Source organism: Natator depressus, chromosome 2 (genome assembly GCF_965152275.1).
Source record: "Natator depressus isolate rNatDep1 chromosome 2, rNatDep2.hap1, whole genome shotgun sequence".
Classification (NCBI taxonomy): Eukaryota; Metazoa; Chordata; order Testudines; family Cheloniidae; genus Natator; species Natator depressus.
Genome location: NC_134235.1, coordinates 111,810,446 through 111,835,315, shown reverse-complemented (window position 1 = coordinate 111,835,315; position 24,870 = coordinate 111,810,446). Strand labels below are relative to the sequence as shown.

Here is a 24,870-nt window from a genome sequence, read left to right as displayed (position 1 = left end):
GAAACCTTCATTGGGAAATTGACATGTTCCTATGGTGGAAAGTTTTGGGTTTTGACAGATTAACAGTTTGACAAAACAAGTGTCGTCAGAAAATTCCCAGCCAGCTTTGTTGATAGCTGCTCAGTTACAAAATTCTTCTCAGGAATTTAGCCCTATCTTTTTTTCCTCCAGTTAAAATAATCCCAATTTCTAATTTGTAGCCAATCCATACATAGTTTCACGGATAGGTGAGATGTTCGCGGAGCCTCCCCCTTCTTAGCTGTTGTGCAGTTGTGGCCAGCACTGCAGTCTGTGCTGGAGTCTGAGCTCTTGGTTAACAGTAGTAGCCGCTTCAAAATGGGTGAGGAGGAAGCAAGGCCATGTCATCCCCCTCCAGCAGAGGCCCTTATGGGGTGTAGCAGGGACTGCATTTCCCCATAAATCTGGTAACTCTAGGAGGGACTATATCTGGGTGGTTACTAGGGTGGCTCCAAACCACCTCAACATACACCAGTGCCTAAGCACAATCAAGCACTAAAAAGGGATGGATGGTTAAACCACTAGACTAGGATTCATAAGACCTGGGCCCCAACCCCCGACTCTGCCACAGATTTCCTGTGTGAATTTGGGCAAGTCACTTAGCCTGAAGCATGGAGATTTTCTCCCTTGTAAAATAGGGATCATCATTAACTAATTCATAGGCATAATGAGACTCACTAAACTCAAGTATTTGTAAGCAATCTGAAGTTGGAAAGTGCTATAGAAGTGCAAAATGCTAGTTATTACTGTAGAATCCCGACATACATATACATTTGCCGCAATCCTGCATTTGCGCTTCAGACTAGGTGAGACAGGGATCATGATTTATGGTAGAGCAAGGAGATTGCAGAGTCCTAGGATTCTATCCATGGCTGAGTCACAAGGAGTATCTACTATGGAAGGTTTAACTTCTAGCTTGAATAGATGTACCCACAGTAAGACCAATCAAGTTAATATGATGAAAATAGAAGGGAAGGTATGGCAGTATGAGCAGCAGGACAGGCTACCTGCCTCGAATACAGTCCCATTGCGACCATACCATACACATTTGGGCAGCTAGCCCCTTGCACTGCTACGGCTACACTTCTGTTTTTAGTACCCTAGCTTGATCAAATCATACCTTCCAGCAACTGCATAGATGTGTCTATAGACTTACTACGTATCTGAGTGATTCACTTGACTTCCATATGAATCAGTGCCATGCACAACAAAAACAAAAAAAAGACTAAAATGAAATCCTTCTTACAACAAATGCTGCTTCTGAGCTGAGCTTCCAGGCTCTTACATAGCTGAGCTAAGGAACATACCAGAGCATCTGCCAATTAGCTACTGGATCACTATAGTTTTGTGCCAGTGTAACTCCACTTACATCAATGGAATTACACCAGTTTAAAACTGGAGTAACTCAGTGGAAAACCTGAGTCCTAGAATCATAGAAAGTTAGAGATGGGGTGAGGGGAGGGAACCTTACTGAATCATCTGGCCCTTCTGAGTGAAATTGCTCTTTCCCATGTATCTGTAGTGATTTGTTTGGGCTAGTTTTAAATGTCTCAAGTGATGTTTTCCTTCTTATAGACGGGGTGAAAGTAACATTAAGCACTTACCGGTACAGGGGCCGGCACCAGCCCCTAGAAGGGGCAGGGCAGGGTGTCAGCATCCCCCAGCCAGCCCATCCATGCTGCCTGGCCCGCGCCGCCCAGGGCTCAAGTGGTGATTTAAAGGGCCCAGGCCACAGTAGCAGCAGGAGCCGGAGCCCCGGGACCCTTTAAATCGCGGCCCCAGGGCAGCTGTTCTTTTTGCCCCCTTGTCAGCAGCCCATTGGGGGCGGGGGGGCGAAAGGGGCAACAACATTAAAGCACTGTCGTGGCGGCACTAAGCAGGGTCCTTTGCTGCAGCAGCACTTTAACATCAGCCGAGTACGGGCCGGTCCTGGTGGCCACTTTTTACCGGTACACCATACTGGCCGGTACTGGCTTACTTTCACCCCTGTTTATAGATCACATTGTTCAGAAGTTTTGCTTGATGGTCACCCTATATTAGCTATTTCTTAACTTCATGGCACCACTCATAGTTGTTCCCCATTGTATTTCCCTATTCACTTTTGGCCAAATTCTAGATCTATCATAAGGATGAATTTGACTCATCTCTTTTCCACAGAACACCCTATGTACTTGATGTTGCTCTTGTCATCTTTTTCCTTTGCAGGCCATTACGTCAGAGGCATTTGTATATATGGAACAGGTGACCTAAAGTGGCTACTTAAGTCTTCAAGCATGTTTGCTAACAAGTTTGAACTCAAAACATACCCACTCACTGTAGAATGCTTGGAACTGAGTCTTCGAGAGAGAGCGCTGAACCAGAGTGAGACGCAGGTGAAGCCAAGTTGGTACTTTTAAATTAACTACTCAGAATGGAAATAAAACTCCAACTGCAATGGCTCTGGAAGAATAACCTCCCCAGAAAGACTTCTCTTTCGGGACTTCAGTACGGGTAGTTTGTGATGTCTTGAGTGGAAGGTTTGAGTGCAGATCATACAATACTGGAGAGACCAAAAAGGAGGCTGAGGAAATGGTTCTGTTGGCTTTGCTGTATATGCACTTTTGGCGTGTGTGGCTGGACAGTCAGTGCTGACTTGAGCCTGGCAATAATATATATTTAAATAAATATCATGTATCCCTAAAATTTCATGCAGCAACATAAAATCCAGAGCATATTAATGAGGAAGAGTTATCCTTTTTTGAAGGAAGCAACCACCATCAACAAGATCTTAAAGATAAATCCAGGTGCACAGTTTGACTTCATGCATACAGAAACCAGAGTCACTGACAAAAAATACCCTACATGCATTTGGCACAGGGAATAGCATTTGGTATTTTTGACTCCCTAAATGGGCAGCAAGGGGCAAGTGGGAAGCAGAAGGAATGTTTCCAGATCTGCTTGGTCCCTTCCAAAGCATTCTGGGAGTGGGGGAAGACAACTGGGAGTTAGACATTTTCATACTTATAACTCCGAGCTTTTGAGAATAACTCAGTCATTCCATCTTATACTGTGAAACACGCTAATAGTCTCCGAGTTTTAGTTTCCTAAACTGTATATACTTAGCACAGAAAATACCTGTTAGTTATACTGTATTAAGATTCCCACCCCCCACACCAGCCACTAGATATGTAAGCAGGACTGACATTCCAGCCACACACGCAAGGCCTGATGCAAAGCTCCCTGAAGACAACTGAAAGTCTCAATAGACCAGCCAGGACATTGCTTGGTACGCAGCAAACAGACCAAAAAAAAAAAAAACAAAACAAAAAAAAAAACCCCACCAAACAAACAAAAAACCCAATCCCTCACCTAGAACTTTCAAAAGTATTTTAAATCTCCCAAACATGATGGATGGTACGTGTAGTTTTCACCCTAATGTTCCCCACTCTGAAGAACCCCCTATTTTTCTGGAAAAGTCAAAGGAAAACAAAGCAAAAAACACAAAATAAAAACTACAGTTGTGGGCACCTCTTCCTTTGTTGTGGAAGATTGTATATATGCCAGATTCTGGGCACATAGTACTAATAGAAGGAGTTTCAGACTGTGCCATCACAAAGGCATTCAAATATACTATTTTCAGGGCAGAAACTTGGACTGAATTCCTGTTCCACTTTGCTAATGGAAGGAGTTTCCTGACAGCAAAGCTGGCACAGCAAGCGGCTGTGGAAACTACAGAGAGAGTAGGAAGACAGACAGATGGGGCAGAAGAATTAGTTTTTCCAAAAGTGACTAGTAATTTGGAGGGGGCCTTCACTTTTGGCTGCCCAATTTGAGACTCTTTAAAAGGTGCCTGACTTTTCAGAAGACAGGGGCTCAGCTCTTTCCAGCAGTTATATCTCAAGTTGGGCACCCAGAAATGGAGACACACAAAGCTCAAAGTCACTTTTGAAAATGTAGGCCAAGATTTAAAGAAGGGAAGGGATCCTGACAACCTGATAAGAATAATGGAAGTACCACAATGTGCAAAGAGGGCAGGAGGTAGAAATGAACTGTCCCAGACTGAGAACCAGAGGCAAATAAGGGATAATAAAAACCAACAAGAGCAGAAGCAGCAAGTTCAGCAATTTAAGAGACCAACAATAGGATATTTTGCACTGAATTCTCTTAAAAGGAGCAGTACCAAGTGGATCCAGTCTTGAAAGATCTCACACTTTCCCCTTTGACTAACGTGATAGCAGAATTCTTAACACTTAGAAACTCACAAAGCACAGCTGTCTGTTCAGAGTTAATACTGGTGGCCTACGTACTGACACAATCCAACTCCTGTTAATGTCTCTTCCTTGAATGATAGTCAATGTTATATTTTCATGGAAATAAATTATTTTGGTTTCATCATGTGACTATGTGTGGATTTGTTTTGGGCCTGTGGCACCAGGTGGTAGCCATCGTATCATTTTAAGGAAGATTATTAAATATAAATACAACTTGCAGCTAAATGAGAGACAACAGAATTGGGGGCGTGGGGGGGGGGGAGAATAACACTGCATATGAACTGCATTGAACTGCAATGAATTGCATATGAATTGCATTAGAGTTGCATTGAGCACCTCTGGAAGTTATTTATCACCACCTTTCATTCTCCATTGATACCTTATATCACAGCTAGTCATACCAGGTTAGTCAGCTACCCTGTTACATCAGTCTGCAAATCTATTTGAGAATGGGGTTAAAACTGATTGATTGATTGAACTCCCCTTTGTTTTTCTCCTGTAGACATTTACACCTGTGCAAAGTGGGTTAAATACACACCTATTTTGATTTGGTAACATTTTGCACACACTACACATGTGCAAGTCACAATACAAGATGCTAAGCAACGAAGAATCAGGCCTGGTATCTCTGGGCCTCTCAGTGCTTTAAGATTTGTGACTAGAGAAAATAAGGGGAAAAACTACTTTCCTGGTGCTGTCTATAGTGGACTTTCATCCTACATTATCTTCAGGTACAGTTTTTAGAAGCATCTAGACTCTGGAGCCTAAATCTGATTTTAAAAGAGATTTAGGCACTTTAGGGTAGTTTTTAAAATGTCTTTTGGTGCCTAAATACGCAGGTAAGCATCTGGTGGTATTTTCAGAAGTGCCCAAGCAGGTTAGGTGCCTAATTCTCATGACTTGCACTGGGAGTCATGCACTTCTGAAAATCCTACTAAGTGCCTCAATATCTTTGTAGATCGGGACCTAGGCGCCCAAGCCTCATTGACTTTAAATGAGACTGAGTCTCCCTGAACATGGAAAATTTGGTTTTAAGTCACTTAGGCACTTTTGAAGTTTTTACCCTTCTTCTGTTCCTCATGCTAAGGAACATGTACATACCGCAGAGTCATGCAGCCAGCTACATGATCTTCTTGGAAAAGTTGTCCTCGTCTTAACTGGTTAAAAATTGTGCTGCAATTATCTTCTGTCTCACCTTGGTCATGGCAGGGAGCAGATGACGGTCAGAGGGAGCCTTGCATTCCACTATGTGAGGATAACTGATGCGGATAGCCCAGAGGTGGGCAAACTATGGCCCGCGGGCCACATCTGGCTCATGGGACCTTCCTGCCCGGCCCTTGAGCTCCTGGCTGGGGAGGCTAGCCTCCGGCCCCTCCCGTGCAGTGACACAACCGTGCAGGCAGCGTGGCTTGCTCTGTCTGGGCAGCGGGGTTGCGACGTCCTGCCGCTCTGAGCGGCATAGTAAGGCGGTGGGGATTGCACGCGTGCGGCAGCAGAGGGAGGTTGGGTAGAAGGTCCCGGGGGGCAGTCAGGGGATGGTTGGATGGGGCAGAGGTTGGGGGGGGGCAGTTGGGACTGGGAACGGGGGTGTGGATGGGTCAGGGGGGTTGGATAGGTGTGGGAGACCTAGGGGACAAGGAGCGGGGGGGCGAGGGTGGTTTGATGGGTCGGATGGGGTTGAGGCCACACCCTTCCCTGCCCTCCATACAGTTTTGCACCCCAATGTGGCCCTCAGGCCAAAAAGTTTGTCCACCCCTGACTTAAGAGCTTGAAGAGTATAATCAGAAAGATATGCTGACTAGTTAGGAGAAAGTTTGTTCCACTTTATCTGTATGGCAGACGCAACAGCCGGATTAATACATGATTAGGTTCCCCAGCTTTCAGATGGCTGTGACAGATTTGGAGCTTCTCTAGGGTAATATTTTACAGGTACTGTAGGTTGACCTAGTTATGGAATGCTTACTTTATGAATACAATAGGGTAGTTTAATAGGGGGCTGTTAGGAAAGGGCAAGAATGGCTCAAGATAGCCACTCCTCTGCAAACACTGGAGAATTGTTAAGACAATGTCAAGAGAGGTAAAGGTCCATGAACACAGGAGATCAAGAGACTTCTGGCAGGTTTAAAAGAGAACACACACTCGAGAGGGGAACAGCTGTTTGGGGGACTAAGAGCTTGTCTACACAGGAAAGGCCACACACACAAGTAGTTGATTATTGTGGAACAAGATGCCAGATAATCAAATAATAAAAAAACAAACCACTTCCAAAGTAGATCGATCAACTCAATTTCAGAATGAGCTATCCTGAAATAACGTTCCTGTGGTCACATCCCCATATCAAAAGGAGCTACTCTGCATCAGGCAGTCCTCCCACGGCTATTCCACACTACATTGCTGCACACATGGGTTGGCCTAGGCCTAACTGGCTGTGTGCCCTCTACTCTATGGTATACTTGACCAATGTCACCTCCATATCTGAATGCTCATGGGAAGCGGACAGGTACATCCCTTTGTGATTCCAGTTCATACACCCAGTCACCTTTCCATTACAGCAGCCATGCCCCATGCTTTCACATGGTCCTGGACTTCCTTGGCCTCTGGGGAGAGGATCATGTTCAAGCCCTTCTGAACAGCTGTCACCAGAATGCCAGGATCAACAAGCATCTACCAGTCCTGGTAAAGGAGATGTGGGGATCTGGCCTAGTGATACAACAAAGCAAAAGCACTCCAGGAGAATGATAAAAGTTCCAGGGACAAAACCAAGACCACTAGCAATGGTACCAGTACCTGCACCTGCTAGAAGGAGTTGTACCAGATTTTTACCAAGGAGACACCACTGAACCCCAGCTTTTTCTGAACAGTACTGATGCCACTCAAGTGACCAAAGTCTCCAACCAGGGCCCTAAGCCTTGGACACCTTCAGCATGCCAACTCCTGAGGTAGACCCCAAAGCAGAGACAGAGCTGGAGACAGCCCCTGAAACCTAGGCAGAGACCCAGTCGACAGCGTTGTGCTGGGGACCTCTCTGGCAGTTAGTATTATGTGCTATATTACAATACAACTGTGTAGGAGTATTGAAACAACTTTGTTTCAGGTATTATCAGGGTACTACCATGATGGGCAGATGTGAGCTAGAAGCCTCTCTAAGAAAGTGGCCTTTGTCATCCTTTGCCACCAGTGTAGCCCACTGGGCTAGCTTGCTTTTATTATATTCACTGCTTGCATTATATTCAGCAGTAATGCAAGGAACCTACAGGCCTGTATCTGCTTCAGCAAGTTAGCATAAGGCTTGAACAGAAACGTTAAACAGATAAACAGCCAACAGAAATTCCCAAGCATCGGGGAGCCAAAATTAGTGTGTTTAAGGGGAAATTCTGACCCAAGGACATGATCCAGCCACAAAAGTGTCATGGCAATGAGTGGACATATATAACACTACCTAACCACAAAAGGGCCATGGTAACGAATTGACATATATGTTAATAAGTTTAGATCATTGATATACTAACCTATAGAAGACAGACACTCCAATATTGCAAAAAGAAAAGGAGTACTTGTGGCACCTTAGAGACTAACCAGTTTATTTGAGCATAAGCTTTTGTGAGCTAGAGCTCACTTCATCGGATGCATACCATGGAAAGTACAGAAGATGTCTTTATACACACAGACCATGAAAAAAAAATGGGTGTTTGTCACTATAAAAGGTTCTCTCCCACCCTGCCCCCCACTCTCCTGTTGGTAATAGCTTATCTAAAGTGATCACTCTCCTTACAATGTAACAGCCGTGTTAGTCTGTATTCACAAAAAGAAAAGGAGTACTTGTGGCACCTTAGAGACTTTAAATAAATAAATTGGTTAGTCTCTAAGGTGCCACAAGTACTCCTTTTCTTTCTCCTTACAATGTGTATGATAATCAAGGTGGGCCATTTCCAGCACAAATCCAGGGTTTAACAAGAACGTCTGAGGAACTGGGGGGGGGGGGGGAAATAGGTTACTTTTTATAGTGAATCAATCATTCCCAGTCTCTATTGGTGAAGGTAAGGAAAGGAAAAGGGGAAAATCCCCTATTGAATATACATCAAATACAGTGGTGTCAGCGTAACATATTATAAAAGTTGCATCCCGCCTAGGGCAGGAGAGAGGGGATGTAGTCCTTGGGAGGTGCCAGAATGATGGGCACTGGTGAGGAAGGAGAAGGTGTTGAGGAAGATGGCTAACGTTCCAGGTTGTTCTACAAGAGATGGTGTGAGTATATGGATCTGCAGATGTACATTATGTGGTATCTCTCTCTACCTTACTGAGTTGGATTGTTTGTGACTGTGTTAAATGTATATGTAAATACAGAGGAGTTCCTATAATGTGAGTGTTGGAACTGGGCACATTGGGGTTCCCAACTATATAATAATTTAAATACCTGGACTGATCCTGGGACAAGAATCAGTCAACCCTCAAAGGGATAATTGGGGATTCTTAAGTAATCTATAGCTTGGGCTACACCAGTCAGTGCTAGTTGGCAGAGCCCAGAAGCAGCAGCCCACCAAATAAAACTAGTCCAGGGAGAAGTGAGAACTGCAAGATTTCAACTTGGGATAGGTAAAGTCATGAGATGTAAAAAAGAGTGCACTCAGACCAGAAAGGGGACAGAGGTGCGGATATCCCTGTAACCACGATAGCTGGTTTGTTAATATTACTGATCTTTTTTTGATAATACTTATTTCTCTGCAGACTGGATACTAGCACAGAACACCTGTCCAAGAAGGATTCTTTGGTAAATACATAAATTATAAATATCTGAAAAATAAGAAATGACGTACAAATTACTAGTACATAAACAAAAACCACTAGACAATATCCACCTTACCAAGGTCATGATCTCAGACCACTATAGCTCACAATAGTGACACTACAGTCTTTTGCTAAGAAATATAGAAAAAAGGACTTTTCATCTCCCCTTTTTTGCCATTTGTTGCTTAAAAGTACTCCAGACAGTTGTACTAGTATTTATATGGCCCATCTTTGACTACTTACAAATACCTTCCACAAACCCTCCCTCAGTTCAGTTATTCAAACAATTTTATACATGCAATTATTTTAGAGAGTGTTCGGTGTTAGCTCTCTCATAACCAGAAAGAGAAGGTCCCTGGAAGCATGCAGCATTATCCCACTTCTTTGAACAGGAAGTGGCCTCAAGTCCTGCAGTGCTCCTACACCTCTTCACTGACCCCACACGATAGGTTTGAACAGCTGTTTTTCCTCTGTCTCTTCATATTATTTATGAGTGCAAACTACTCTATAAACAGAAAAAATAAGGGTTTTCTGCAACATTGGCAGTCCTCTGCTTTGTATTAAATTCAAAATTTAGTCAGTTCCAGCAGGTAGTAAGCTCTCTCCCCTGCTGCTGCCCCCCCTCCATTGGCAGAACAGGTGGTATAAAACTGTGGCTCTGCAGAATGCTCTAAGTCTTTTCCATCATGGTAACCCAGTAACTCTGTAAATGAAGATCTGAAATCCACTTAGTTCTGTACTCCATGAGATGAATACTCATTTGCATTTCAGAGGTTTGCTGGGCAAGGGCTCAGTTGCAGAGCTGTCAGGTTTCAGAGTAGCAGCCGTGTTAGTCTGTATTTGCAAAAAGAAAAGGAGTACTTGTGGCACTTTAGAGGCTAACAAATTTATTTGAGCATAAGCTTTCGTGAGCTACAGCTCACTCCATCGGTCACTGGAGTGTTTCCCAGCGGGGTTCTAGTCTGCAGCAGTGGAATTAGAGAAAGTGCAGGTGCCTAATTGTCTGATCCCTCCCCCAATGTGTTTCTCTGGCTCTGAAAACACCTTTTGTTACTACTGGGCCCTGTACCCTACTGTACAGTCATCAGTGTGTTGACTGAACCCAATCCGTGGGTTCCACATGCTTCCAAATGAACTGGGTTTGGGTACACTCCAGTCACCGTTTCTAGGTCTGGGGCCTTAGGACACACTCCTCGGCTCAGACCTTGTCCGACACCCTTCCTTGGGGCTGGGGTGTGCTCACTGCTCTCCAGCTACCATAGAGCCAAAAACTTGAGTGACTGAGATTTCGCTTGTCCCTTAATTGCTTACACACGCCCCTTAGAGCTCCATATAGGCACGGAGGGAAAGCAAAGAACACAGGCTTAGCAAACACATTTCTTAAACACAGTGATTTTGCTTTGAGTGTACCCAAGAGTTACAGTCCTTTGAAAACAACATGGGACACATGCTTCCTTAGTCTGAGCTCACTTGTGCATTTCAGGACTCCAGATCAAATTCAGCTTTGGCTTAAGCTGGAGGAACTAGCACTCTGTGATTAAGTACAGGGCCTCTGATGGCCATCACAACTGACTGTTCATCATCATTTGGAATGGTGATCTTCCTACTAAATCGGCAATGCAAGCATTTCAGGTTTTTGGTGTCAGGATTTTATCTTATGGGTGGGATATAAAAGGGATGCTCTGACTACTTGAGGGAGTTAATACCTTCAGAAAAAAGAAAAAGGAGTACTTGTGGCACCTTAGAGACTAACAAATTTATTAGCTTCAGAGCATTTTATGTAGGTTGTTAAGCCTCTCACTTGCCCACATGGGAATCAAACAGGCCAGATGGGTAAGAGCAGCTGTTCCCGGGGATATACAGAACTGGATCAGGAACCTCAGACCAGGTCTAGTATCTGCATCTTCCAGGGTGAGGAGCAGCAGTTTAAAAGAAGGCATAATAATGAGACAAGGAACAGAGCAGGGCCACAGGCTGCTCTTCCCCTCAGCTCAGGTGCCCAGGAATCTGTCAGCTCTTGGCTATCTTGTGAACCTGTACAAAATCTGCAGCTAGCATCTGCTACATGCATGGGTTCTTCCACCCTCCCCACTGCGGTGTCTGTCCTTTGTGCTGGAGTCACCAAGACACCAGGGTCTGCAGCTCCCTCTAATCTGGGATAAGAGTGCTCTGGCTGCACTAAGTGCAGGGTGTGAGGGACATCTCTTGCTACTCCCCTGCTGTAGCTGTCCTGTCTCACCCTTCTGCTTGAACAGACAGTGGAGTCTGCCAAGCCCAGACTGCTGTCCTGTGAATGGCCAGCACCTGGCCATGAGGGGAGGGGGATAGGCTTTTCAGGGGTCAAGGCCACTGGAGACTTGCTGCATAAAGCATTTCTCAGCTGATGGGTTGCAACCCACTAGGGGGCAGGGTCACAAGAGGCAACTGAAATGCAGGGTTGTGAGGCATTTGGAAGTGCTGTTACAGTCTAAAGCAAAGAAAAATCTCACTCCCCTCATACTCTTCCCTATTGAGGGCAAGTGTTCTGTCTCCCTCTTATATAACACAGAACAATTACCATCCAGGTGAAATTACTGTAATGTTGGTTCACAGGCCATATTCAAAGGCAGTTATCACTGGTTCACTGTAAAACTAGAAGGCTATAGCAAGCAGGGTCCCACAGCAGTCTGTCTTTGGTCTGGTATGGGGGAAGAGGGCGGCAGCATGGAAAAAGCTGGCTATCGCACACACAGAACAAACACGCAAGCAGGGGAGCAAGTGCCAGCCAGGCCTCTTTAAATCCTGGGATGGTGAGCGGTGTCCACCAGAACAACAAAAGGCTCACTCCCTCCAGTGAGGGAGGGACCACAAACCAGAACTGAACGGATTACTAGGGGACAAAAACGAACAAACGGGACAGGGGCACAAGTCACAGGGTCAAAATGAGGGGTTCTGAGGGAGACCCAAAGCAGAGAACCCTGGACAATGCCTGCTGCTCTGTGAAGGGGTCCAAGGAGTCGGTGGATGCGTGCACAGCTGAGGAACTGGAAAAAGGCCCCTGCAGTAGAGAACCCTCCTCCATCCAGCTTCCACCTCTGAGATGCATGCATGGTCATCGTGGCCAGTGGCAGAAAGTTGTTGATGAGATGGTGTCAGGACTTTGTGGGACCATGAATAGAGAGCAACACTGTCACTCACTGTAGTTCACACTACCCCCCCCCCCACCCCGCCCCTTTGCTGCGAGTCAGTCGAGTACACAGGAGATGGTGCCTATGCCTCACATCTCCTCCCATGGAGTGACTTTTGAGCAGCAGCTCTCATCATGCCTGGTGCTGCTGCAAATGAGTAGTTACACAAAAAGAAGAGGGTTTATTATTTTAACAGCAGCCAAAAAGTAAAATGGGCTTTTCTTATGCTGGGAACCAAGTTTTACTTGGGTTCACTTAGGGACATGGTTTAATTTTGCATACAGTGCTGCATATCACCAGGATGCCTGCTCACACAAACCCAGATTGAAGAATGGGTATTGTCATTGAGTTACTATGTTGGTGGGGCATATCCACACCGACACCTGAAAAGGTGTGGCTCCCCCTAGAAGGGGAGAACCCCTGACTGAGGAAGCAACCCTCAAGATGGGAAAGGGGATACAGTGTTTTTGCAGTCAGCAGTGGCCTCAGTCCCCACATCCAGTAATAAATACATGTTCTGTGGTTACTGAGCTGGTGCCTGTGTCATCATTTCTGAGACTCTGCCTGCTTGTGCTAACCCACCAAGCTAGAGACCACAGGGTCCCACAACAATAAATGATAAACATCTAAAGTGGCCCTGTCAAGGTTCCTTCCCAACTCTGAACTCTAGGGTACAGATGTGGGGACCTGCATGAAAACCCCCTAAGCTTATTTTTACCAGCTTAGGTTAAAACTTCCCCAAGGTATAAACTATTTTCCTTTTTCCCTTGGACTTTATTGCTGCCACCACCAAGCGTCTAATAGATATATAACCGGGAAAGAGCCTGCTTGGAAACATCTTTCCCCCCAAAATCCTCCCCAAACCCTACACCCCCTTCCCTGGTGGGGGAGCTTGATAAAAATCTTCACCAATTTGCATAGGTGAGCACAGACCCAAACCCTTGCTTTTTCGTTGTTCTTAAGATCCAATCAGGTTCTTAAAAGAAGAATTTTAATTGAAGTAAAAGAATCACCTCTGTAAAATCAGGATGGTAAATACCTTACAGGGTAATCAGATTCAAAACAGAGAATCCCTCTAGGCAAAACCTTAAGTTATAAAAAGACACAAAAACAGGAACATACATTCCATTCAGCACAGCTATTTTATCAGTCATTTAAACAAAACAGAATCTAACACACATCTAGCTAGATTACTTACTAAGTTCTAAGACTCCATTCCTTTTCTGTTCCCAGCAAAAGGATCACACAGACAGAGAGAGCCTTTGTTTCTCCCCCCTTCCAGCTTTGAAAATATCTTGTCTCCTCATTGGTCATTTCGGTCAGGTGCCAGCAAGGTTATCCTAGCTTCTTAACCCTTTACAGGTGAAAGGGTTTTTCCTCTGGCCAGGAGGAATTTTAAAGGTGTTTACTCTTCCCTTTATATTTATGACAGGCCCCAGCTAGTCCACACTAGCAGCTCCATTCCAGTTCTTCCCTGCTTCTGGCTTCAGCTGCACATCACTTCCTCTTTGCTGTTCCCCAGGGGCTTCCACAACACTATTTTATTAACTCAAACAAAAGCCTCACAAAGCCCCTGAAAACTCAATTTCCACAGCCTGCTGGGATCCAGAGAGCTTTCACTCTACTCCAGTGCTAAAACTAACCAGTGCCCCACAACACCTCCTCACCTTCAACTGCTCCCTCTCAGTCTTCTATGGGGAAGACCTCAACTTTCCCCAGCTGGGTCTGATAAACTACTAGGGTTGAGCTGGCCCCAAGGCCTTTGGCTCTTAAAAGGACCACCCAGTTACAAGGGAATTCATGGCAACTGTCTGTATCAGAGAACCACACGTTTTTAATAGGGCCTCAGATGACCTAAATATGAATTAAAAAAATATCAAGTGAATAGAAATAAATGACTCACATTAGCATATGAAAGGGATTAGATGTCAGAGTTATTAACTCTGTAGCAGGGCTGTGGGTATTATGTACAGCAGTTAGATTGCATCCCAAATCATTTTTATGAAGAAAATGAATCTAGGAAGTGAGGCACTGTTCTTTTACAGAATAGCTATGTATTTTAGGGCCAGGCTGTTCCTTTATAGATAGATAAACACAGTTGAATGAGTCCCATAGCGGAGAGAAGCATATAGTGGTAGTAGCAGCAAACAAAGTGGATATCTAAACTTCAGACAGCTTCTATCAGTGTCCGGCATCATCACAGAGATGATTTCTTTACTTAGATTTATTACAGTAGATGCAAACCAGAATGGCAGGATCGTAATTGTCTGAGGTATTTGAGTTAGTTTAATCACATCTGTGCATCTTTCTCTCCTCCTCCAAAGATTGTGTCCTTGCTGTTAATGGAGAATGCTGAAGTTGTAAGGGTGCACTAGTGTGAATTGCAAAAGTGTCTTTGTGAATTAAAGGCGCATGAAAACAGTATATTTTTACACAGTGCTGAATGCGCCCTCTTGCCTGGTTAGTCAGGGTCTGCAGCACATCTTGCTTAATGCAGCTTGCTTTTATATTTAAAATAGAAAGCTAATTGCCTTGTATGATTTTTGATGTACTGAATTGCAAAGTTAGCACATAAACTTGTGCATTCTCACTGTGAAAGTGCATCCGCAAATTTGTTTTTATAGCTCATGAAGCAAGTATCGTATGCCTTTCATTTCAATACCACCCTAGTGCACACCTGGACATCTCTAGAGGAACCTGAGCTGGATGAGCTGTGGGTGGAACCATACTGCCAACTCTTCCCTACCACTTGATATGAGTAATCATGAAAATGTAGAAGGGCTACCTTTGTGAGTGATGTTAAATGAGAACCTCTTATGCTTCATGTAATTTTAAACTGCTTTGTTCGGGCTTTGCCAGAAGAGCATCATTCAGGAATTTCTTTTCATTCTTCCTGCTCCTAAAAAGGTGCTATATTTATAGCTTTGAAAACTGGATTTTCTTCTATCTACAAGATATTTACAGCATAGGGAGCAACAGTGCATAATTACTTATCTTGCCGCTGTCTATTCCTGAGGGATCACCTTTTAGGGACAAGAAAGATTTCAGTCTCTGTGCTATTCAGTTCTCAGCATGCCTCCTGAGGCTGCTGCCAGGGTGTTTATTGCGAGGGTGGCTTCAGTGAGGCAGACACCTGTTCACTTACTGAGTCAGATCACTCATTTCACACCAGCACTGTCAGATGGTGGTAATGGTTGGTCAGTTCTGACATGCAAGGCAGCTGAAATGAAAGGTGGGACTATCCTACTGTGATTGTTTTATTCCCTCTCCTGCCCACCTGCACTTACCAAATGTCTTCACATTTAGCTGGTTAGGTAGTGTGTGTATCTATCAATCATCCTTCTAAAAAGGCAGCAATATGCTCTTCTTAACATCCCCTGCTAACATGGACAGTCAGGGACAAAAAGTTACAGGTGCAATTAATATATATTATACACACACACAAAATGTTAATGTTAGTAACTTAATAGCAATCCATGTAATCCACAAATTGTTGAATATACATAACACCTAATTGGGCATAATATTAAGTCTAGACCTAGGTCAATTAACTCATTCTTGAAATTTTGAATTCAAAGCTTTTCACAGATAGTGGATTTTGTAGTTTGTCTTTTGACTGAGTCTACATAATCATTAAGTGATATACAGCTACCAGTACATTTAAAAAAAAAATCAATAAGGGTGCATTTAAAACCTTTGATCACTGTCAATATTAAAGGAAACAGACACACCCATGATATATATATATATATATATATATATATATATATATATATATATAGTAAGCTATCCTAATAAAAAAGCCTTCAAACATGCAGTTTAGCAAAGGCACAGCTTATGGCTCCAAATTGGCACTTAACTGATTACCTCTGTATCTGAACTGATTTTTTGAAGCCTAAAGCAGATATTCACATTCAACAGGTGCTCTTTGTGACTGCCATTTCTGAAATGACTTGTAGAATTTTTTTCCCCCTCATGATGTCTTATTGTTTTGGTCTCTTTACTGTTTGAAGGTGGTGCTGTTCTTCATAATGCCAAGAGATTTTGGTTTTAATTAAGAGTGGGAAGAGTCCCACTGAAGCCAAACTCAGAATAAGATTTCCTAATACAGAGACTGAAAGTAACCTGAAATGTACCACTTCTGTGGTATGAGAAAATTGTTTGCAGTGGTCTTGGAAACCCTAACCATCTCCCACATTCACTGGGAGCTCCTATCCTCCCCAGATGTGTTGGGCTTTACAGGTGGCCAATTTTGTATTAAATTCAAGGAAAACTTTTAAAAATATTAACTAAAAACCTGGGCCTTTACTGGGCTATTAGATCCATTGATGCCACTGGGGTTCCATGTGGGCAAACTCTCATGTGAAGCCCATTAACTTCAAGGGATCCATTTGCAGGATTGGGGCCAGGCGTTCTTGCTGAGTAAACTATGGCATTTTTTAACGATGCTACCTGTCAAGGGGTGAGCCTCTCCAGCACACCCCCCTTGTGGCAATGCAGGTGTGTTCCACTCAGGACCCTTTCAGGTTCTTTCAATCAATTACCAGATTTTGTTTAGTTTAAAACAAATGCACCCCCTTCATGGGGTCTGAGTTATTAAGTTTTTCTACAAAGGGCAAGTTCCTTTGTTAGTTGCCCCATATCACCCCACTCTAGGTCCCCCTAGCAGTTCAGGTCAGCTCTTCATCCCAGTTCAGGAGACCCCCACAACCCCTTGCCTCGAGCTGGGGTTGTGCTTCAAAAGGTCTCTCACAACAAGAGTCTCCCCCTCAAAGAGGAGGCTGTCGGGTTATGAGTTAACCAGTTCCCCATCTCTCCTGAAATAGGAATCCTCAGCTCTTCACCTGGAACAGGGTATATATCAATGAGACAGTCACTCAGTCTCTATGGCAAGAGCCCTAGCCTTCCCTTGGGATTAAGTAATTCAGGCAAGTATTACCTTTCTCCTTAAACAGAAGTCCTCAGCTTTCCTCCTTGGGCTGTTATGCTTTAGCCAGCTTTCCTCTACAATTAATCCTCAAGCTAGACCAAACCAACAGACAACTCCTACTAGCATCTGCTCTGTTATAAGGGTGAAGACAGCTTTTATGTTGGCCCCATACCCACAGCTCATCTCCAGTTGGTTGAGCAAGAGAGGTGCCTTGAGCCACCCTCACTGCAAGGCTCTTGGCCCTGGGCCCTTAAAGATATAATGATGAGATTGCCTCCCAAGCACCTCTTATTCCTAGGACTGCTTCTTCTTTATCAATAACCCCTAGGCCTCTGTGTGTGTGTATCGATTCAAACCTTAAAGGGCCAAGCCATGTGTTGGTTTGACTGACCACTAGGCACCACTACCTTTAAGAGGGCAGACTACCCTGTCACACTGAGTAACTACAGTGGCAATTCTAAAATATTCTCTGCACTGTTTAAGACAAAAAATCAAAACAAAAACCTGTCATATGACTATAGGAGAATGGTTTTGCTTCAGCTTGTGAGAGGGTAATAAAAGGCATCAGATAAAATGTTTACCTTTTGTCTAATATTTTCATGTCTTTTTAATTTTGAAAAGTCTTGTCTTTCTGTCCACTAACTTACTGCATTTTATACCCTCATTTTAAAGAACTGTTCTATGTTTTTAACTAGTACGTGCTATAAGGCTGCAACAAACGTACTTCAGCATGCTAATACATAACTGTCCATTTGTACAGTGGGGGAAATCCCTTTTGATGGCTCCATCCCAATGCTCAGAGCTTCACTTTGTGTTTTGAAGGCATCCCCAACACTGTAAATATGGATGACTTCTAGAATACAGCAGTGGGCACTGTGCCATTTCTTTTGTTCCTGTGAATGTATGCTATAAAGATGAAGGCACATGAGAATCTAATGAGCTTTATTCATCAAGAACTGTTTGAAATACCAATGTATTACAACAACTTCAGAAATCTGTGTGAGAAAATATTTGTTACATCAGGAATCTGACGTAAAGCAGTTAGGTTTTGGGAAAGCATATTCTCATATTTCTTTCCTTCTCCTTCTTTCTTCACCCAGCATGCTAAGAAATTGTCTGGGGTTTAATGCTGTGACGCAAAGGACAGAAGAATCTTTTGTTACTTAAAGTTGCCTGTCACATTAGAAAAATACTTTCCTCTACCTCTTCCTCATACCTGAAAAACAAAGGTGTGAGCTCAGATAGACAGCAAGGAAGTTTTGACAATTTTTTTTTTTAAATACAGGTCAATTTATGTCCCTTCGAGGACAATTTAAAACAAAATCCCTCATATTAGAAGAGATAAAAGGAACAATCAGTAGCTCCACTGTACACTTATTCAAGTGTTATGAATGATGTTGCCTATTGATAAAGGAAAGCAGCCATGAGCAGACAATGCACATGAGCCATGATTAGGCATTGGGACAAAAACATCTGACTGCCTTGGATATAGAGGACAGACCAATGTGAATAACATAATGAGAAAAAGGTGGGAGAAACTCAGTGGAAGAACTGAACCAAATGTACTTGTGCTATCTATCTCCTGCCTTGTGAAAAGGCTCATTTTTTACAGAAGTGGCTTAGGAGCGATGCTGAGCACTTCTAAGGTGCTTTGAGCTCTATGCCCTACTACCATTTATTTTAAGAAATGTTTATTCTGCAGTAGGAAGGCAGTCTAAGCAATTGTTCATGCACTTTGTTTCAGAAGTGCTTTTTGAAACATTGTTTTACAATCCTATAACCACCAGGAGCATCTATTTGACCTAGCAACCCACACAAAACTTTGCCAGGAAAATATTAGTGAGAAAGGCTACCTGTAGCATGCTCCTTCTGGTAATTTATTACATAATTACGATAATGAGAGCAGTCGCTCCTCTTTGTACAGTTGTGAATGTAGCTGATGAGGGCCCCAGGGCATTCTTTGGAACTTAGCTTTCACCTAATGTTTGATCTGGCTTCCCACTGGAAGGAAAATTTCATCAAAAACATCTTAAAGGCATAGGTTACCAATTGGTATAGACTGAGCTACACTGGTAAAAATGTTTACTGGAGATGCCCGGGCAGCATAGTTTGTATCTGGCTTTGAACCTTCCCCAAGTTAGGGGCAGGCATTGCACCTGGTGTTTCTGCATCACTGGTTTTCACCTTCCCAACTGCAGAGGAGTATATACACCCTAACAAATTAATATTTTATTTTATTCTAACTATGGGCCTAGTGCTGTGGACTTGACTTAGACAAAATTTCTGTAATAAGTCAGCAGATGGTGCCTATGTGTGAGCAGCCAAGTCCTGGAAGATCAAGGGCTCAGAGGGGCAAGAAACTCAAGGATACCATGACAACTGGGAGGAGCTGGAGGGTAAGTACCATTTGGCTGTAAGCAGTGTGTGTGTTGTGGGGTGGAGGGGGCTCACTGGAAGGAAGAAGAACTATGTTGTTCTGGGAGCAGGAGCACATGAGCCCAGGGAATAGGACGTGTGAGGGACACTGCTAGAGTGAGACAGGCGGTGAACACTTTGGACTTAAACGCACGTGTCCTGAGGGCAGGTGAAGGCCGAGTAGCTGAGAAGTAGCGGCCTAACCAGGCTGGAGGCCCAGACTGAGGGCACTCACTAATGAGGGGGATACTGTATAATAACCACATAATGCAGATTTAGACACTATACAGCTACTCAAGATTGCGTCCTCAGAAGAAAGGCCACAGATGTTGCCCAGACCGATTACCATACTTGGAAATAAGGTAGAATCTCAGAGTTACGGACACCTCAGGAATGGAGGTTGTTTGTAACTCTGAACAAAGCGCAGTTTGGGCTCCAGCTCCAGCAGCTGACACTCCAGGCCTGGTTTCAGTAGCAGCTGAACTCCCTACTCAGTGCAGGCATAAACTTGCAAGCGTATTACCCTCCTGGCCGGGATGTGTGTGTGAGTGTGTGAAAACAGCATTGGTCCCCTCTTATCCCTCCCAGTGGGGAGGGGGGGTTAAAAACAGCGTGTCACCCTCTCAGGGGAGGGTTAAAGCAGCGCAGACCCCAGCACTGCTCCTGCTCTGCTGGGTCCGGTTACCTTAAGCTGGCAGCCCCAGTGTCCTGCTGTAGGTGGCTGTCCCGCGCATGGCGGGGGGGGGGGAGAGAGGAAGAGGTGGGGGACCAGATGTGCCTACCTTTAAAGATGCAATACAGACAGGAGAGTATTTGCTTTTTTGTTTGTTTGTCTCTGCTGCTGCCTGATTGGTTACTTCCGATTTCACATGGTGTCTGGTTGACTGGTCAGTCCCTAACTCTGGTGTTCATATCTTTGAGGTTCTACTATAAGGATTACTACTACTGTGTGACCAGCAGGAAAGTTATGTATGTTCACTGCACCCCTGGCATCATAGTAGTGGGGATACTTTGGTGGGGAGGCACTGATGAATTTTAAAGAAGGCCCACGTAGCTCTACTAGGTCATTTCTGTAGCTCACCCAAGCAGAAGAGGCTGCCCTCAGGGCAAAGGCTTTGCTCTCCCTTGCCATTTTTCCCAAACCAAAACTGTAACAGGGAATGTAAGGGGCTCCCTAACAAACTGAAGTTAGCATATCATGACTCAGAACAATCAATGCAACCTGCATAGTTTTCAAGCACACATTTCTTCTCGGTTGTACCTCTACATAAACCTTAATCCTCTGAATTTCACAGCAGCCATCCATATTGCACTCACCCAACAATCGGGTCTATGCCCTCTTCCTGGGTTGTATATCTGTCCACAACCAAATAAGAAGCAAAGGTGAAAATGCAACAAAAGCATCACATTTCTTCTAGAGACAAAGGGAATCACTGAAAAGGCCATATATTTGCTGTTAAATGCTATTTAGCAAACAAGGACAGAACTGACCTACCATATGTTTACTGTACTTAAAAAGTATGTTAAAGGAATTAATACTCCAAAGAGATTAACTCAAAGGTCAGAAAAGTTAAAAAGTAAGGCTGCATATGCATTATGACAGTGTAATTACCAGTTCATGGCCACATTTTTTAATCCATTGGGAAAAAATACATTTCTCACCTACATCCTGATTTTACATACAAACACCCCTTTTCTTTTGAAAAAGTGATCTCTCAATATTCTATTGCCATTGTTCTTGTGCATATGCATAAAGTGAGTGGAATTCTGTGAAGATGGGTATGGAATGAGGCAGGCATTAGTAAAATTATGTATAGGGCCCTACCAAATTCATGGCCGTGAAAAATGTGTCACGGACCATGAAATCTGGTCTTTTGTGTACTTTTACTCTATACTATACAGATTTCACAGGGGAGACTAGCGTTTCACACCCTCGGGGTTCCAACACAAAAGGGGATTTTGGGGGTGGGGGTTTCAAGGTTATTCTAGGGTAGGCTGCGGTATTGCCACCCTTTCTTCTGCGCTGCCTTCTGAGCTGGGTGGCCGAAGAGCGGCAGCTGTTGGCCATGCACCCAGCTCAGAAAGCAGCGCCCTGCCAGAAGCAGCGCAGAAGTAAGTGTGGCAATACCATACCGTGCCACCCTTACTTCTGTGCTGCTGCCTTCGGAGCGGGGTGGCCAGAGTGGCGGCTGTTTGCCAAGGGCCCAGCTCTGAAGGCTGCAGTGCAGAAGTAAGGGTAGCAACACCATACCATGCCATTCTTACCTCTGCGCTGCTGCTGGCAGGGGCTCTGCCTTCAGCCACCCAGCTCTGAAGGCAGCACCACTGCCAGCAGCAGCCCAGAAGTAACGGTGGCAATACCCCAACACCCCCTGCAATAACCTTGCAACCCCCCGCAGCCCCCATTTTGGGTCAGGACCCCTACAGTTACAACACCATGAAATTTCAGATTTAAATATCTAAAATCATGAACTTTGCAATTTTCAAAATCCTATGACCGTGAAATTGACCAAAATGGACCATTAATTTGGTAGGGCCATAACTATGTAGTTCTTACACAGCACTCAGTACCTTCAAAGCGCTTTACAAATATCCTCAGAATAACCCTGGGAGGGAGGTAAGAAAATACTATCCCTGTTTAACAGATGAGGAGACACTGAGTGACACAATGCCAGTGATTCGCCCAAGGACTCAGAGAGAGTCAGCAGAGGTTAGAAGAGCATTTCTTTTCAACAGAGGAGCATGTTTACTAGGGAACTCTAGGAGATGAGAGCATGTACAGGTAGTAAAAACTAAGGGAACAATGTTACCTTTCCCAGACTAGTTTGTATATACGTTTATTGTTTTTTTTGTGTCTATTGAAATAGCCATGTCAATTTACCTGGTACCATTATTTATAATCTGCTCGCATGTCGGACATACCACTGAAGTAGTTCTGACTGACTTCATGTCTTTCTATCAGTTGCATCTGGAACCTCGCCCAGAATTATGGGAATGAGATTTTATAACTCCAGAACATAAGAATGGCCATACTGGGTCAGACCAAAGGTCCACCTAGCCCGGTATCCTGTCTTCTGACAATGGCCAATGTCAAGTGCCCCAGAGGGAATGAACAGAACAGGTAATCATCAAGTGATCCATTTCCTGTCGCCCATGTTGGATCATATTAAAGAAGTTCTGTATTAAAATCACAAATGAGTTTGATTCCCCATAGTTTAAATTCCAGGGTATTACTAATTAAGAGGTCTCTTGGTTTTTGGTACTGTTTCTCTCCCTCTGTGTGTGAAACTTGCAAGCTGCTAATTGTGTTAGTACATTCTAAGACAGAGTCTGTTCTGTCAAAGTCAGATTCAGGACTCACATAATTTGTCAGACCACTCTGTTTATTAGCAAAGCGCTTTGCTAATGCACCCAGATGTGAGCCCCTCTCTGAGGCTCAAGATAACTTATTTATACAGCTAAGCCAAAGCCAATTTAACATAAGAGACAAAAGAAAGCAGAAACTGACAAATATACATACATATCTTATTTGCATATTAACGTTTGCCAATCTCCTAGCTCAGTAGGAGCTCTAAGTTAATTAATTTGAGGACCCATTGTCTCACACTCCTTAATGTTTCTCTTCCTGACAACTATATTTCAACAAACCCTTCAAGTAGCATTTCTTTAATGAATTATAAGTTCAATATAATTCATTCTACTTTCACAGTTCTCAGAGCAATTCTTTGTAACAACAACTACTCACACAGAGAGAGACTCAAAGCAATACTCTGTAACAACAAACAGCACCCAGAGACTCCCCGCCCTTTTGTTGTATTCATCTCGCTTTGTTAACAATTGTGATTAAAATAGAGATAGAGGATGTATGTGGATGGATGCTTGGTGTAGATAATAACTGATCAGGGAGGTGCCAGCCTAAGAATCCAGTGTCCATCGGCTGAAGAAGGCGTCAAGTGGAAATAACCGGAGGACCCCCGGAGGGCAGACTGGAATCCACCCAACAGCCTCAAGGATGGGAGAACCAAAGAACAAGATAACATCTGGCAGCACAGAGCCTTCAGGAATGTGCCATCTGCTGATTGATTCAGCAACAGCATGATGAAGCAATTCCCATAGACTGGCATAGGAAGAAATTCCTATAAAAATGGACTCTAGAACGTGAGAACTTTGGGGTCTGATTCTGCAAACCAACTTCCAGGAGCATCAGATGAGCATCTGACAAGGCCCTGCTCCCTCCTCATGTCCAGGCCACCTGGCCAGTGGCTTGGCATGAGCAATTCTAAGGCTGGTAACTATGATAACAACCTTGCAGAACGTACGTACGTACGTGTATGTGTGTGCGTGTAAAAATATGAGATTGAATGGAATGTTATAGCTATAACTAACTGCTTACTATGATTCTTTCTGTATTCACAATAAATGTGGTATTTTGTCTTTTCCCCTTTAATAATATCCTGCTGGTTTTTATTTTATTGGTATAACACCCATTCCCAGCTTCTGGCAAACAGAGGCTAGGGACACCATTCCTGCCCAGCCTGGCTAATAGCCATTGATGGACCTATCCTCCATGAATTTATCTAATTCTTTTTTGAGCCCTGTTATAGTCTTGGCCTTCACAACATCCTCTGGCAAAGAGTTCCACAGGTTGACCGTGTGTTGTGTGAAGAAATACTTCCTTTTGTTTGTTTTAAACCTGCTGCCTATTAATTTCATTTGGTGACCCCCTAAGTTCTTGTGTTATGAAAAGGAGTAAATAGCGCTTCCTTATTTACTTTCTCCACACCAGTCATAATTTTATAGACCTCAATCATATCCCCCCCTTAGTCGTCATCTTTTCCAAGCTGAAAAGTCCCTGTTTTATTAATCTCTTCTCATATGGAATCCGTTCCATACCCCTAATCATTTTTGTTGCCCTTTTCTGAACCCTTTCCAATTCCAATATATCTTTTCTGAGATGGGGCGACCACATCTGCATGCAGTATTCAAGATGTGGGCGCACCATGGATTTATATAGAGGCAACATGATATATTCTGCCTTATCTAGCCCTTTCTTAATGATTCCCAACATTGTTTGCTGAAAATTCATACCTGCAGGCTTAATTGCTGGTGCCAGGTACTGTACAACATGTCCCTGTCCTTGTCCATATTTTTGAATGATCCTTTTGTTGAATTATATGTGGACTAAGTTATTTTAAGAGATTATGTGTTAAGGTTCAATAAAACCAAATCACTTCAATTTTCTTCTTGCTCGTGTGTTTTTGGGGAAGTTTTTTTAAAATTTCAATGAACTTACAGTGTTTTCCTT

The 24,870-nt window shown here is 43.7% G+C and overlaps 1 protein-coding gene across 3 annotated transcripts in view; it reads left to right on the top strand.

Moving 5' to 3' along the window:
• Window positions 1–24,870, top strand: part of LOC141982628 (N-acetyllactosaminide beta-1,6-N-acetylglucosaminyl-transferase-like) — a 62,321-nt gene that overhangs the window by 19,175 nt on the left and 18,276 nt on the right. The window contains exon 2 of one of the 3 annotated variants that reach the window (XM_074944892.1): window positions 19,444–19,546. The exons of 1 other annotated variant lie outside the window; for it this stretch is intronic. In XM_074944892.1, coding sequence (XP_074800993.1) covers window positions 19,444–19,526 — 83 coding nt within the window. In that variant the 3' untranslated portion in view covers window positions 19,527–19,546. Of the gene's footprint in view, window positions 1–2,223; window positions 4,261–19,443; window positions 19,547–24,870 lie in introns of those variants that run through there. One more of the 3 variants, XM_074944891.1, reaches the window with a different exon arrangement.